At 34.3% G+C, this 15670-nt stretch overlaps 1 protein-coding gene across 1 annotated transcript; it reads left to right on the top strand.

The window, feature by feature from the left end:
* KLHDC1 (kelch domain containing 1) lies at positions 1–14183 on the top strand. Its single transcript, XM_039329495.1, has 13 exons — positions 1–185; positions 1956–2026; positions 2780–2897; positions 4229–4347; positions 4759–4837; positions 4947–5030; positions 5134–5217; positions 5960–6018; positions 6910–7022; positions 7963–8035; positions 12148–12232; positions 12965–13017; positions 13566–14183. The coding sequence occupies exons 1-13, from the start codon at positions 81–83 to the stop codon at positions 13723–13725; spliced, it is 1203 nt and encodes a 400-aa protein (XP_039185429.1). The 5' UTR covers positions 1–80; the 3' UTR covers positions 13726–14183.
* Positions 14184–15670: the final 1487 nt, after the last annotated feature.

The raw sequence follows: 15670 nt of genomic DNA, 5'->3' as shown, positions 1-15670 counted from the left end.
GTGGCTGCGGACGCGGTTGCTGAGGGGACTGCCGCGGCGACGGGGCTACCTCATTCCCTCCTAATCCTCCCTGCACTAAGATGGCGGCGGATCCTCCTCCTGAAGAGTTCGGCGTGGCCGAGGAACGCAGCGGGCATTGCGCCGTGGTCGATGGGAATTGTCTTTATGTGTGGGGGGGATATGTGGTAAGGAAATTAGGTTCGATGGGGAAGTCGAAAGGTTGGACCAAATACGTATGGGAAAGAAAAAGGCAGTCTCGTATTAACCGTGCATTGGAAACCATGGGGGGGGGGGAAATAGAGAAGCAGTTCGTTTTATCTCGCCTTCCCCCCCCCCCGTGTTATTTTAAAGAGAACGCTGTCACTCCTTCAAGCGCTAAATGGGCGGGAAAGAAAGGGCACGCGCCGCTTTTGGATGTGAAGGAGGTTGGTTGTTTATCTAAGCTGTTTATTTGATTGGACGGTGAGATCTCGTGATACATCATCTGTCCCGCCTCTTTTTCCGCCCCCAAGAGGCTGAATTATACTCTATTTGAGCTCCAGAATCTCGTGCAGCCTTAGAAGCTTGACAACCTTACGTTGTGTGAGATGCTTTGCTACAATAAACTCGTCTCTCTTAAAGAATGGCACTGTTTTTTTTCCTTAGGAGCTAGTAATAATGTTCTTTGTGGGTTACAGAGTTTCCACGTTGTAGATAGTCCTCGACTGGAGATCACAACTGGGACCAAAATTTCCATTGTTAAATAAGGTGTTGTTAAACGAATCACACCCAATTTTACAACCTTATGTGAGTGAATCACATGTCATTAAGCAAATCTGGCTTCTCCCATTGATTTTGCTTGTGGGAAACTGGATGGGAAGATTGCACGATCCCAGGATACTGCAACTGTTGGTAAATACATGCTGGTCACCCAAATTTTGCCCAGGGGTGAGGGTGTGCTGCAATGGTTGAGGACCAGCTATCACTTTTTTCAGACCCTTGTATGTGAAAGTTGCTAAAGGAATGGTTGTAAGTAGAGGACTGCTTGTATACTGAATTCTTTAAAAAGTTTGTGTCTAAACCTGTTTGTAATCTGCTCATTGTGGATTTAAAGTCATGGTTTATGACTTGGCTTAGTGTTAGATTGGAACGCAGCCATCCTGATGTAATCAGTATCAAAATTAAAGCAAGTGAATACTGTGCTTCCATTGACTTGATTGATTTCTATGCCAAATGGCTGGCTGTGGTCAGAAGATAACAGTTTGTGCATCTCCAAGCAAATGGGAGTATCTGAAGACGAATTATCTCAATCTCATTTAGAGATGAACACTATGATCATTGGTGACATCACATTTTTCTTTGTGACTGTCAGTTGGAGCTGCCTTGACTTGGTCTCCTGTTTTAGGATAGCAGAGGATGATGTAACTTGTCCAGTTAATTTCAATTATTTTTAGTATTGAGATTTGAGGATATGGCATGATGGGAGGAGATCTGAGGTCTATTATTTGCTTATTTAGGTGTTAATAGCCAGGATGTGACTGGCTTATAGGTAAGGGAGATGATCAATGTGGCTAGGATGTACTTCTCTCCATTTGAACAAGCTACTCATGACCAAACTATCAAGCCACCAGAGTTTTCTGTCCTTCAAGAAAAGGAAAATACAAACTCTTTTCTTCCCCTAAGTATATTGCCTTTATTGTTATAATAATTCATTGCAAAGTAATGTGGTAAGACCTTCAGTGTCACTTTCTATGCTTTCACTGATCTGCCACTTGAAATTTCCTTGCTAACAAAAGGCTAATGGTACATTGAGTTATGCATATAATTGATAGTTAATGAAAGGAAAATGTGTGTGCTTTATGATTACTAAAATAATACTCCAGCCTCCCAAGTTATCTATTAAAGGGCTAGAATTTGAAATGGAAAGTATTCAGAAAATAAAAATTATGTCAGAATTACTGTTTTTTTCTGCATAGTCTATTGAAGAAAATGAAGTTTATTTACCAAATGATGAACTTTGGATCTATGAAATTGACAATGGATTATGGTAAGTTACATTATTTACTGTAGTGTTAATTTATCAAAGTAATTATATGATAAACTTTATTTGTTGAAATTACTGTTTTAGCTACATAGGCTTTTTACTTCTTTGTTTCTTTTAATTAATTAATTTAATATTGAAAAAGAAATATTGTCTTAAGGCTAGATTTCCATACTAGAATACATTGAAATATGACTGGCTAGTTCCAGGTTATGACATCACAGCAAGTATAATTTATGATTCAGTATTTTGTGGAAATTAGGGTAACTTGATTAACTAGACAAATCAATCCTAGATTTCCTAAATTATATAAAAAGCCCTATTAATTTTAATATGATTTTAATGCATTTGGAAATGGATATCAGTGATAATTCTTTCTCTTCTCAGAGGCTATTGTAACTAGAAGGTTCTATTCTCATTTTGGAATGAGTCAGAAAGTCTTGGAGTAGCCAGTAAGAATGTTGCTATTGTTTCCAATATATTTATCTGATTGTGATGAAATAATTTCCCTCAAACTTACTTATACCTTATGTTGCTGGAAAATAATGACATTTCGGGAATACTAATTTATAGTGACTGGAAGAAAATTACATAGATTGAGGTAGATAACACTTAATAATTTTACAGAAAACTGTTATTTCCAGGTACTGAAAGTATTATTGCTTTTATCTGTTTCTCATACATACTCATACATACATACTGTTTCTCATACATACTCTGAGCAAACTTAAAGTATATTCTGCATTGCCTGAATTGCAGGTCAATGCATCTAATGGAAGGAGAGTTACCTCCATCTATGTCTGGAAGCTGTGGAGCTTGCATTAATGGGAACCTCTATATCTTTGGAGGATTTGATGACAAAGGATACAGCAATCAGGTACTGAATTCCTTTCATTGTTAAAAACTTTCCCAACAAAATAAGAAATTTCTTAAATAGTGAAAAATATGGTTCAATTTGTTTAAAACTGACCTGTATCTTTTTTTATATATTTATAATTATTCTAAGTTTTTATTTTGTTGTTTCTCATTTGTGTTTTATGATTCAATATTGTAGCTCTATTAAATTAAATATATATAGTGGTAAGAATTTATAATGATCAAGAAATGTCAAGAATAAGATTTGAATTTGGGACTAATCAGCACCAAGATAATAATTTTGGGATATCTAGGTGCTTGAATACCTCATATGGCATAGTTTATTTTTCATTGGACTTTAGAATCTTTCCTGTATATGGCATAAATGCTGTATGGGAAATAAAAATCATATATCTCACTGAATGAATATATTTAGCATTGTTAATTCTTGTGTACTGTATGTAAGTACAGCAGTATTAATTCCATCTTGGTATCACTTCCAGATGAATGATGATCAACAGAGCTACCATTTGATAACAGTGGGACTATTGACAAATATGTTCAGGAGAGAGCCAGTGTGGTGTAGTAGTTAAGGCAGGGGTCTTCAAACTTGGCTCTTTTATGACTTGTGGACTTCAACTCCCAGAATTCCTCAGCCAGTATTCCTGGCTGAGGAATTCTGGGAGTTGAAGTCCACAAGTCATAAAAGGGCCAGGTTTAAAGACCCCTGAGTTAAGGCATCAGATACAACACCAGCTGGGTGACCTTGGGCCGGCCACTCTTTCAGCCTTAGGAAGGAAGCAATGGCAAACCACTTCTGAAAAACCTTGTGAAGAAAACTGCAGCCAATTTCAGAGGATCGGACATGATTGAACAGAAGAAGAAAAAAATACTTAGAAGCATCATAAAAAAATGTCTAAGAAGACCTTAGGTCTTCTAAGGCCAACAGATCTTCATAGTTTAAATTAGAACATATTACTTTGAGATAGCTTGGTTTCACTAATATTACTTGGGAAGACCAGTAATGGGGAATTTTTAGTTTCCAAAATCTTTTTTTTTCTGAAAACTATGGGCATTAAACATGGAACTAGTTTTACTTCACTGGAACTACTAAGCATTTTCGTTACTAGGCTTTGGCCTAATTGAAAGCATCAGTTCAAAAAGTGATCATAATTTCACAATTAGAAAATGTCTGTATGTTAGCACAAAAGTTTATTTAAATATTAGAAATAAGAGAATTTAATCCTTTTCATTAAAATAGGAATGTTGGTTTTCTCTATTCACTCTTTCCATTGGCACTTCATGTTTATAGAATAATATTGTATATTTAAAGTATTCTAATTTCCTTTAAAGCTCTATCATGTTAATTTGCGAACAAAAAATGGAATTTACATATGGAAGCAAATCACAGACTTTAAAGGTCAACCTCCTACACCACGTGACAAGCTTGCTTGCTGGGTGTATAAAGACAGGTAATTCCATGAATGATTTCATAAATGGGGAGGAAAGTGATAGCTGATGAAAAAATATCTGGTAACTTAATGGCTTGATAACATTTATCAGTGGGATATACTACTATGAACAATACTTACATTATAAGTAAATAACAATAGGGTGTAATATTTAGGATTTTTTTTTAAAGATAAAATGTTTTGAATATTGAATTCATTTTTCTCTTGATATTGCCAGTGCATTGCTGGCAGAAAAAGTAGTATACTTTGGATGTCCTTCTTACCTATGTAGAGTTAGCAATACGTATAAGGCAAATAAATTACTACAGTTGATATTTGAGAAAACTTGTGGAAAATGAAAATGTAGAACTATAGTATTCTTATGATTGTTGCTAATAAATTAATTAGTACTTTTAATTCCAATTATTTCAGGTTAATCTACTTTGGTGGTTATGGCTGTAGGAAACAAAATGAGCTAAGTGACTGTTTTGATGTTCATGATGCATTTTGGGTAAGATAAGATTTAATTCCAAGCAAAAAATAGTTGATTTATTATTAGAGCTTTTATTGGTTTTTTTTAATTATTATTACTATTTCTAGTGTCTTTTACTTTTTTTTAGGAAGGTCAAATATTCTGGGGATGGCACAATGATGTTCATGTTTTTGATACAAGTACTCAAACTTGGTATCAGCCAAAAATTAAAGTAAGTGTTGTAACTTGGTGCATAGATATTATCCAGTTGCATCGGGGACACGTTTCATTTGTTGTAGGCATATTCTGATTACTGTTATTTCTCTTGCTTGCAGCGTGGAATTGCACCTCAGCCTCGAGCAGCTCATTCATGTGCCGTCATAGGGAACACAGGCTATGTTTTTGGAGGACGGGTTTTGGTTTGTACTCAATGCCCGCTTAATTTTTTTATAAGAAGGATGCTTTAGTGCTGGAAAGGAAAAAAATATCTTTTTGAAGTAAAAAGAGAATGTTAAAATATTAAGGCCTTGCTTTTTTAAGGCCTTTGTCCTCTTCAATTTTCCTGTGGATGTAACTTGACTCCAAAATTTAGTCACCAAAGAATTAAAATAAAAGGGCTTATTGAAGAATAGGAAAATAGAATGAGATTATTGTCCATCTAACTAATATGTGTAGAGCTGTTCAGCAGCTGTGGATTTAAAGTGTTCCTGCTGCTCATTCTGGATAATGGTGGCAAGTAATCATGCACCAGAAAAGGGAGTATTTTTTGAAAGGCTTCAACAGAGAAAGATCAAGTTCTTCAGTCCAGACAGAAATTCTAAAATACTTTACCTGTGTTTTCTGAAAAATAAATGGAATTTGACCACACATATACTCTATTAGGGATTAGTTGAATTGGTGTGAATTGTCACTTGGTACTTTGGGCTGAGTAGTTTAATTTGGTTCGGTTGAAAATCAAATCACATAATCCAAATGGACATAACACAATGAAGTAGTGTGAGGACCGTATATAGAGATACTATTTCTTCATGTTCTTGTTACCATAATAAGCATAATCTCAATTGATAGAGTTAGATAAGTTTTCTTATATTTGGAATTTGTAAACTGAAATTGATACTATATTTTATTTTAAACTAAAATGGATATATATTTTTTAAATAGCAAACAAGGATGAATGATTTACATTCTCTGAATTTAGACACTTGGATTTGGTCAGGAAAGTAAGTCTTTTTCCTTGATGTTGTTTTTTCTGTTGTACACAAATACCCTAGTAGTTAAATGCAATTTGGTTTTGAACATTTTCATGGAGTTTGCTTTTGATAATAAATTGCTACTATTTCTATTAATGTCACATAATTCTTTTATGGTAATAAGCAAATTTATAATTTATAGATGGATTTCTGCATATTATGTGGATGAAATTTTCAGAGGATAAAAGACCAATTTAAATATAAATGCAAAAGCACTTAAGGTTAAGGTTCCTCCCTCATAATATCAAGGACTGATTTTGCTATGAGCCATCCTTTTGCTGTTGTAGACTAATTTAAAATAAAGTGTTTTTTTAATTTTAAGTTGTAAAATTTAAAAGTGAAGAAAATATCTAGGTCAATAAAGGATTTTATTAAATTACAAGGATTTCTTAGCTGAAGCTTCTAAGAACTTTTACAGAAAAATGAAGAGATTTTTTTAATTATCCATTAGATTGTCAGGCTGACAATTCATATTAACTATCATATATAGATTTAGTTGGCTATGAGATGGGCGGCAAATAAATTCCCTAAACAAATATATAAATATATAAACCTGTGTATGTATTACTCGTAAATTGCAGATTAGAAACCGATGGCTATAACATGGCCTCTTGTTACCTGGTTTAGTTGAGTTGGCAACTGAAGAAGGCTCAGAGGGGTGCTTGAATCCTAGCTGTTTCACATTTTGAATCTATACAACTCAGTTTCAGCAATTAATAAAATAAGCAATTTATATGACATAAACTGTCTTAGGAAATACTTCCACTGATCCCCAAACATGCTGTAATATTCAGTAATTATTTGGGATTTGTTTGTTTGAATTATATAAGCAGTTGTGCCTTTGGTTGTTCTTACACTTAGAATGACTACAAATGGAGAAAAACCAAGAGACAGATCATGGCACACACTGACTCCTGTGGCCGATGGGAAACTTTTCCTTTTTGGCGGGCTGAGTTCAGACAATGTCCCCTTAGGTAAGCAGCATTTGTCCTGAATTGTTGAGATTGTGATGAAGATATGTTAGTATTTGAGTTATGGTGGCAGTTGGGACTGCCATCCCCAAGTGATGCAGTTATAAAGAGCAATGTCATGTGGCTGCAGTATTTGGCAATAGCAGTCACAATTCCTGTCCTAGCCCCAAGATGCACGGGTCCTTAAGTGGGAAGAAGCAGAATCCCAGGTAGGGAAAATGGTACGTAGGGAGGCAGGAAAGGGCTGGTGCAGGCCATATGGGAGACTAGAGGAGGGTTGGCCCAGGTTGCATGAAAGTCACGGGAAGCCAGGAGAAGGGCCCACAGAGCCTGAATGTGACTTGTGATCTTCCCTGACAGCTTCCCCATTGAGTTTGCTTGAGGGAAGCTGCCAGGGAAGGTTGCAAACGGTGATCATACAACTTCAGCTCCCTGCAACATTACACAGTAATGGTGAGCCAGAGACATAAGTGCCTGGATCACAATTACTGTCCATTGGCAGCATGTTCTCAGACAGGTTTTCAGCAAACAAGAGGACAAAGTGGTAATAAACCAAGCTGCTTATTTAATCTGAATAGAATGACTTATAGTCCATGAAGAAAAGTCAAATGTTCATGAAACATTTGGCATATTCTGAAATGAAGTTTCATATGCTCCAGGAGAGAAAGTTGCTTTTTTTTAGGAAAATAAGTAATGCTACCCCTCCTGGTTAATTCTGAAACTGAGGAGAGCCAGATGATGGTAAAAAGGAAAAAAAGTACTTAGTCAAAGAACAGTGTAGAAACCTACTAAACTAGTACCTGCTTCTCTTTTAGATCCTGGTCAAGGTCCTTGTTTTTCAGGCTGAAAATCATTCACATACAACACAAAACAATTTGTTATATAATTTCTTGCCATTTTTAAATAAAAGCAATAGCACTAATCTTTGTATCTCTATTTTCAGGTGATGGTTGGATTTATGATGTTGCAACAAATGAATGGCAACAACTTACATATTTACCACAGACTAGACCTAGGTATAATTTGCTAGTCATCTCCTGAAACTGAAGAATGTATGACTTTGTAATTGTGTAATTTTGATAATTCAAATACAGATTTTGATCTAATTTTGAGGAGTCCTTGGTGCTCTCTGAGCTTGGTTGTTTTCTTGCAGATGTTTCATTACTGAAACTAGGTAACAATATCAGTACACTGATTATGTTATCTGGTTTGGGTAATGAAATGTGTGCAAGAATGTAATCAAGCTCAGAGAGCACCAAAGACTCCTCATTTCAATCCTGAACTATAAATATTCTCCTTTATTGATCTAATTTTGCCTTATAAAAGTAGAAAGGCACATCTATTCATGTAATCATGACTCGCAGTTTCTCTGGGCTTCCATTTTCCCAATCACAGATTGCTTGTCATATCTATTACTATTCCAAAGGATCCTATAATCCTCAGAAGTAATTTTGCATGGCATTAATGGGAATAAGACAACAAGAAAGCTGTGTAACAATTGAAATTTATTTATAATTCACATGCAGCAACTCAATAACTTAAAAACATGACTTAAATTACAATTTTTATTTTGATCATTTTACCTGATGTGTCTGCTTAAAAGCTTCCTATAGTGTCAGTAAAGTTGTTGCAAATAATTTTAGTTTTAATAATTGTTCTGTTCAGACCTTATGCCTAAAAACAAAGTGTTAAAAAAAAAGTCTCATATTGTAGTTCCTCCCAGAGTATCTTCCCTCAAATGTATCCCATGCCACAGCTTCAGTTTTCTCCATGCTTAATAATGTGACTCCAAATAGCTTCAAGCTGAGGTCAGTTGAAGCCAGTGCAGACCTCCATAAAATTGTGTATGTTTTTTTTTAACTGGATTGATGCTTGTCTGAAAGCAGGAAAAAGCTTCTTTAGTCAACCTGTGGAGGTCAAGAACTAATGGTCCTTTACATGCACTTCTCTATTCTAGTGGGCAAAAGCCTGAATAAGGCTGCCATTATCAGAAAAAAACAAATCATAGGGATAATTATTTAGCTTTTCAGGTTTCTTTTCTAGTTCATTTATTTGAGGAAAAAGGTACAGGAATTTCAACAGATATTGCTTCATGGTACCTGAAGTTAGGAAAGCTAATATTGCCTCTGTATCCTACCATTTAAAAATATGTGTGTGAGACGGAAACACATAAGTACAGAAGAAAGTTTATACACCCATATTATATCTGTAGGTCCATCAATAACAGCACAATAATTATCTAGTCACTCATAAGAGTAAACATAACTACAGATAGCCCTCAGGTAGTAGTGCTCATTGGAACTGGATATTCTATTGTTAAGCAACACGGTCATATGTCAAAAAGCTATATGGTTGCACTACTTAGCAATGGCAGTTCCAGCAGTTCCATTTGCTGTTATTAAGCAAAAAACATACAGGTCATTAAGTGAGGACTTCAAGTGAGCCAGACTTGTGACTTCCTGCCAGCTTCCCCATTGGCCTTGGTTGTCGGTAGCTGGCAGTGAAGTTTGTAAATTGTGATCATGTGAATGTGGTTATGCTGCAATGGCTATAGGTGGAAGGACTAGATATAACTACCACACATTCAGCACTAATAATTGCTAAACAAGTGTCTTTATACAGGAACCACCTGTAATTACAAATTTTGAATACAAAATAAGACAGAATGAGACATTAACAGTAATTAGAATAAAGCAAAATATATCAAAGATTTGTGAATCTTGCATATTGAATTTCACGTAGGTTGGTTTCAGGTAGATGAAAGGGAAAAGGGGTGCTTGAATCTGAGTACTCCCTATGTTCAAAGACATGATCTTTATGGCTGCAGTACCTCAGAGAGACACTTTACCAGACATAGAAAATGAATAAGAGACCTTGTCCTTTTGAACTCGAAAAAAATTCATTTTATATAAGGTTGTTAGATATAGTTTGAATTCTGTTACTTTATAATGCTTTTATATTTTGCAGCTTTTAGATAATTGTATTGGTTATATTAACATCTGTATTTTTGCTTTGATAATATAAATATAGATACTTAAGCTCTCTTTGCATGTCATAATTTAATATTGAATGTAACAGTGCAATTCACCAAAAATATTATATATATAGGGGAAGAGGAAAACTAGTATACAAAAACTTGTTAGCATTAATCTATAATTTCTCCATTGACATTACAATAAACAAGCTGATAAATATTGCCCCTTTATCCTGCTATTGAAATAAGTGTACTGAAGATCAGATTTACAACATCTGACTTTTGAGGAGTAATTCTTTACCTTATTACACTAATTATGTACCTTATTATGTACTACAAATCTTCATTTTCTGGTTTAGATGCCAGCCCTGTTAGTTATGTGTACAATTCAGTTATAATGTGGTATATTTGAATTACAACAGATACTATAGTTTTTGACAAGGATTTGTTTAAACATGATGTTAATTTAGTTGATTAATAATGCAAATAACATGCTTTATTAGAATGTCTAGGTGCTAAGTTAGAGCAGCTGTGAGAGGACATAAACTCTGTCAGTCAATAGAAAAAGCCTCAGGTTTCAAGCTAGGAGTCAAGGCCCAGAGTGAAGGCAGGAAAGGCATTCCAGTGTTCTGCGATGATCCAGTCCAGGCCAGAGTTTTCCTAATGCAGATAAGACAGAGGCAGAGCTATCAACAGGTATGAGGAAGAGAACAGGTGGGATACAGTTTAGTGTAAGGAGAATGGTATATAATTGCTGAAATAATAAGTAAGGTGTTTTACAGTCATCTTGCACATATTTTGTAAATAAACAAAAGGGAACTAATCTCACAATCCTATACACAGTGAGTTTCTTGTGTTAATTTAATTTCCAGAAAATGACTTCACACGTAATGAAGCTGTCCTAACACAGTTATTGCTGTGATCCTATACAAATGAGTTGCATTCTCAACAGTCTATATCTGTGTCTATAGTCCAAATTTCTGTGCCACAAAACTCCAACAATTCTGGCAGTTTAACATACCCAAACAGTGGGAAAAAAACCCAAAGACAATGTCCTGCATCAGTTTGTTTACTTTGCATTATTGTGTGCAAAATAACACCCAACTTTTGTAGGATGCAAAGGAGGAATGGGAGAACAGAGTGCCCTTTTTACTTTGGTTCCCAATCATGTTCATAGTTACAAGCAAAAAGATGCAACCATTACAGCTCAGTTAATACTCATAGAAAACTGCATTCTATATAGAATTACCATGATTTTTGGTACATTTTTGCCCCTAAATGTGTTTTTACTCAAATACATATCTCTGTTCTTGCCTGTTTCCTTGATTTTTTAAAAGAAAGGTGCATCACACTTCCAATGTGTTATTAACACATATTGCCTTTCTACTCAACTCACAGCTAGCATATATAATGACGGAAAACAATGTTGGTCCATATAATTTCTTTCTCCAGTTAATGCAGGCAGGCTATTAATGCTAAAGAAGATTATATTAAAGAAAGAAGAGATTATCCTAGTCCAGGAGTATTTTCATTTCATGCCTTGTAAACGAAATATAAATTCTAATGAATAATGACTAGGGGTCGCTTTAAATTAATGCTAAGACTGAAAAAATAAAATCTTTCAGATAGCTGAGTTTCTAAGTAATGCTATCTTGAATACTCGTACTTTGATATTCAGGCCAACATATTTCATGATAATATTATGGCTTATACATATCAATTTTTTTCACATTTTCATGATTAGTATAAAACAATTTTATATTGTACTTAAAGTATATAATTATTTTATAAAGACAGAATAAGCTGTTTTGATATTTAAACCTGTCTTTCATCAGTGCAAACAATTTTTTAAGAGTTGGATCAAATGCATAATTAATTTTTTAAATTCTTCCTGTTCTTGTTGTTAAGAAAATAAGTCCACTAATAGTAAACAGGAAAATACCAGTAAGATTTAAATTTCTTCATTCCTTACTGACAAGTTCAAAATATTTTAAAGAATTGAGTAATCACTCCAAGACAATGTAGATATTATATGTTGGAGATTAAGTGGAAAGTTCTGTAATGTAGATAAAATATGCATCTCTAAAACATGAAAGTAAATGCTTCTACGAAATCTGTTATTTGAGCATTCATTCTAAGTAAAATACATTCTAGGTTATGGCATACAGCCTGTGCTGGCAAAGAGGGTGAAGTATTAGTCTTTGGAGGAAGTAAAGATGATTTGCACTTCCTGGATAGGGTAAGTACCTTAAAGGATCTAATTGTTTTTATACATTTTAAAGGATGCTATATTTTTTCTATCCTGTTCTATGGAATAGAGAGTTGGTCTCTGACAGAAGGCCACCTGAAGAGACTAGAAACATTTGAAATGTGGATTTACAGGCGGCTGTTACGTATACGCTGGGTTGACAAGATCAGAAATGAAGAGGTGATAAGCCGCCTGGGAAAGCCAAGGGAAATCATTAAAACAATTAAAAAACGAAAATTAGAATATGGATGAAGGTAAAAAAACAAATGATTTTTTGGGGAAAATAATCCTATCTAGACAAGTTGGGACTCAGTATTTATAATTCTCCAAAAACAGAAAAAAACAGGATGAGTTGATGTGGTAAGAGAAACCAATAACAACAACAAAAATTAATTCCAGCTGGATGCTGTGGTGGGGGAAAAAAATCAGAAAAACATTCCCCAGCACATTCTATGGGAGAATCAGTTGGGCAATAGTTTGAAATGTGTTAGACTGCTGGATTTTTAATCCTACTTTCACTTGGTCACAAGACACAGGATAGATCTACTATTAAGAATTTCAAAAGAATTCCAAAAGCCACACAACCATGCTTGTCTTGCTTTGCTTCATTTTTGGTTTAACAACTGGCAGTTTTGACACTTTTTAATTGTGTATATTGCTTTCAGTACTTTTGTAAGAAAGAGAACTGCATATATTTGAAATCATCGTTTTTCTCTTCCTTAGGGTCATTGCAGTGATTTATTGATTTTTCAAACACAACCATATTCACTTCTCAGGTGAGTTGAAAAAAACGGAACTAATAAAATTGTAAAGCCTCCAGAATAGTACACTTCAACAATTATTAATAGCAACTATTACAGGAATAACTCTCCTGATATAACAATTTTAGTGTGCAGAGTCATTTAGTGGATCTCTGGTATGTTGAAACCTAAATATGTAACAACTGTCCTATTGTTTGGGGAGTCAAGTAATGCTGTGTACACACTATGGTTGTTTTCTATTAGTGAAAGGACATTTTCTCTTATAGAAATTTTAATACATTTTGCATTCTTAATATAAACTCTCTTATGTCATTCTTATTTGGCAGCTGTTTAAACCAAATACGTAATCTGTGATTCAAGCAAATCATAGAGGGTATGATGTTTCAATAGAATTATAACAAAGAATAGATTATTTTCAGTAATAGTTGTCTAATGAAAGAGGTACTAAAATTGGGAATATTGCTGTGGGAGTACATATTGCCGTATTTAGATGTTTTAACTAGCTTGCTACTATGCAATTTATAGAGAGCAAAACTCTATAACGTTCATATTGTTTCTTTTAGATTGAGTCTTGATTGTATTGGTAAAAATGCTGTCCTCTTGGAGAAACAATTATCTTGGTTGCCATCTAGACTTCTGGAAGAAGTTGTGGAGAAGATAACTTTTTGGGTTGCTGTTAATCATCGTCAGAAAAAACAAGCCAAAGCAGAAGAACATGAGTAGATTAATGTCTTTTAAATAACAGTTCCATTATCATTTTAAAACAAAAAACACTATTATTGGTAAATTGTTTGAACTAAATTCTAAATTTCTGGATGCATAAGAAACAGTTTCAAATGTTATCAGTGTCATAACAGCTCCAGTTCAGGCTCTGAAGATTAAAAATATTCTTGGACTTAAGAGCAATTTGATCCGATTATTGTTATTAAAGATAATGGGGTTCCAAGCAGTGAAAATGGTGTTTGGCCATATAAGGTAGTTTACCTTCTGCTGGTATTTGAAAAGCATATTTTTTTAAACAAAGTTGAATTGTGTTAAAAAAAATTGTGCAAACTCAAAATCCTTTTACAATGTTTTGACAAAGTTGCTTATTCTGTTGATTGTACAAAATTTGTATTTAACAGTTGAAAATATGTCCTTAACTTATTGTAAAAAGTGTTTATAAAATACTGTTTTCTATTCTTTTTGAATTTTCTTGAGTTTTGTGATTAACACTTGTAGAGTCTGAATACAATTTACTAAACATCCTTTAGTCTCTTGCCATCATGCCATTTTGAAAGATTTGAAAACCTTCAAAAATAATTCTAAATTTTACTTTAATTATAGTAATAATTAAGCTCATATAAAGCTAAAATGTTTGGATTATGCCATAAAATACTCTTTTTATATCACAGATGCCATACGTTCCTTTAAGGAGATTTTTGATAATAGAATATCAATAGGCAACATATAAATGATATTTGCTGCCTTGTTCTTTGTGCAGAAATATTTTAGACATTAAAAGGGGAATGTAAGCTTTCTCAATAGCTGGGTAGCTTACCAAACAAATGGCTGAATTATAATATCTGGCTAAATGACAAATGCAAATTATTAAAAATGTTCATCTGGTAATAAAGAGGTTACTTTAAATACATAGGTCTAAAAGCTATACTGAAATTACTGAGGGGAATTTTTTTCCCTGGGGTAAAAATATATAGGAATGCCCCAGTATCCACTAGATTCAGATTTGTTTTGATTATTTGGATTTTAAATAGATACAATAGATAAATGGGTATTCAAAAGAGTGTCAAAGTGAAAAATGCTAAACAATGTTCTTTCAAGCTAAAAATAATTTTAAAAAGGCGACTAACATTGCAGAATACTGTGCAGAAACATTCGGTTTCTCTATTTAGTGTCATTTCTTCCTGTAAATACTAGGAAAGGCTTGAAGCACCCTGCAAAAAAAACATGTTGAAAAGGAAAGATGGAATTCCAAGGTCATTCATTTAAGAAAATTTGAGGGGGGAATTGAAAAGTGCCTAAAAAACAGCAAGCCTCTGAGCAGGAGCATTCAGCTGCAGCATTTTATTTCATGTTTCATCTTTTCCCTTCAGTCCGCCTGACCCTGTTGCTGGTGGGGATAGGACAGGGGTAGGCAACCTTGGCTCTTTTATGACTCGTGGACTTCAACTCCCAGAATTGGATCAGGAATTCTGGGAGTTGAAGTCCATGAGTCATAAAAGAGCCAAGGTTACCTACCCCGGGATAGGAATTCAGGTGCAATGTCACTGACTACAGCAAAGTGGGCAAAAGTGAATCTTCTAGTTCACACGTGTTGCCACTGAGCATCATTAATAAATTGTTGGTACAATATTTCACCATTTTGAGGGAAGCATGTTTAAATTAATGCAACTTTTAATGAAAATCTAACAATATTCAGCTTAATTACTTCTGATGTCATGGTCACATACATGCACTTTTCTTTGCATGGATAAAATAGTTTGCCATTGCTTCTGGATTGTACTTTCAGCTTACAAATCTAAGAAGTTTGTTTTGCTTTTGCATGCAAATATTAAGCAGATCCAATCCTTTATTTTTGTTTACATTAGCCAAAACGAAAACCAGACTTACTATTGTACCTCCTACGGTGCCCAATTAGGATAGTAAGACTAAATTCTGTTTTCTAATT

The sequence above is a fragment of the Crotalus tigris genome, unplaced genomic scaffold (genome assembly GCF_016545835.1).
Source record: "Crotalus tigris isolate CLP2741 ecotype Arizona unplaced genomic scaffold, ASM1654583v1 scf7180000024398.1132909, whole genome shotgun sequence".
Taxonomy (NCBI): domain Eukaryota; kingdom Metazoa; phylum Chordata; class Lepidosauria; order Squamata; family Viperidae; genus Crotalus; species Crotalus tigris.
This window is presented reverse-complemented; position numbering and strand designations above follow the sequence as displayed.

What these genes read in the sequence shown, in the direction of transcription:
- KLHDC1 (XM_039329495.1), top strand. Translation starts at nt 81, where the DNA reads ATGGCGGCGGATCCTCCTCCTGAAGAGTTCGGCGTGGCCGAGGAACGC. An exon ending in ATGTTCATGATGCATTTTGG is followed by an intron (nt 4,838 to 4,946) that starts GTAAGATAAGAT and finishes ACTTTTTTTTAG; the next exon opens with GAAGGTCAAATATTCTGGGG. An exon ending in GGTATCAGCCAAAAATTAAA is followed by an intron (nt 5,031 to 5,133) that starts GTAAGTGTTGTA and finishes TCTTGCTTGCAG; the next exon opens with CGTGGAATTGCACCTCAGCC.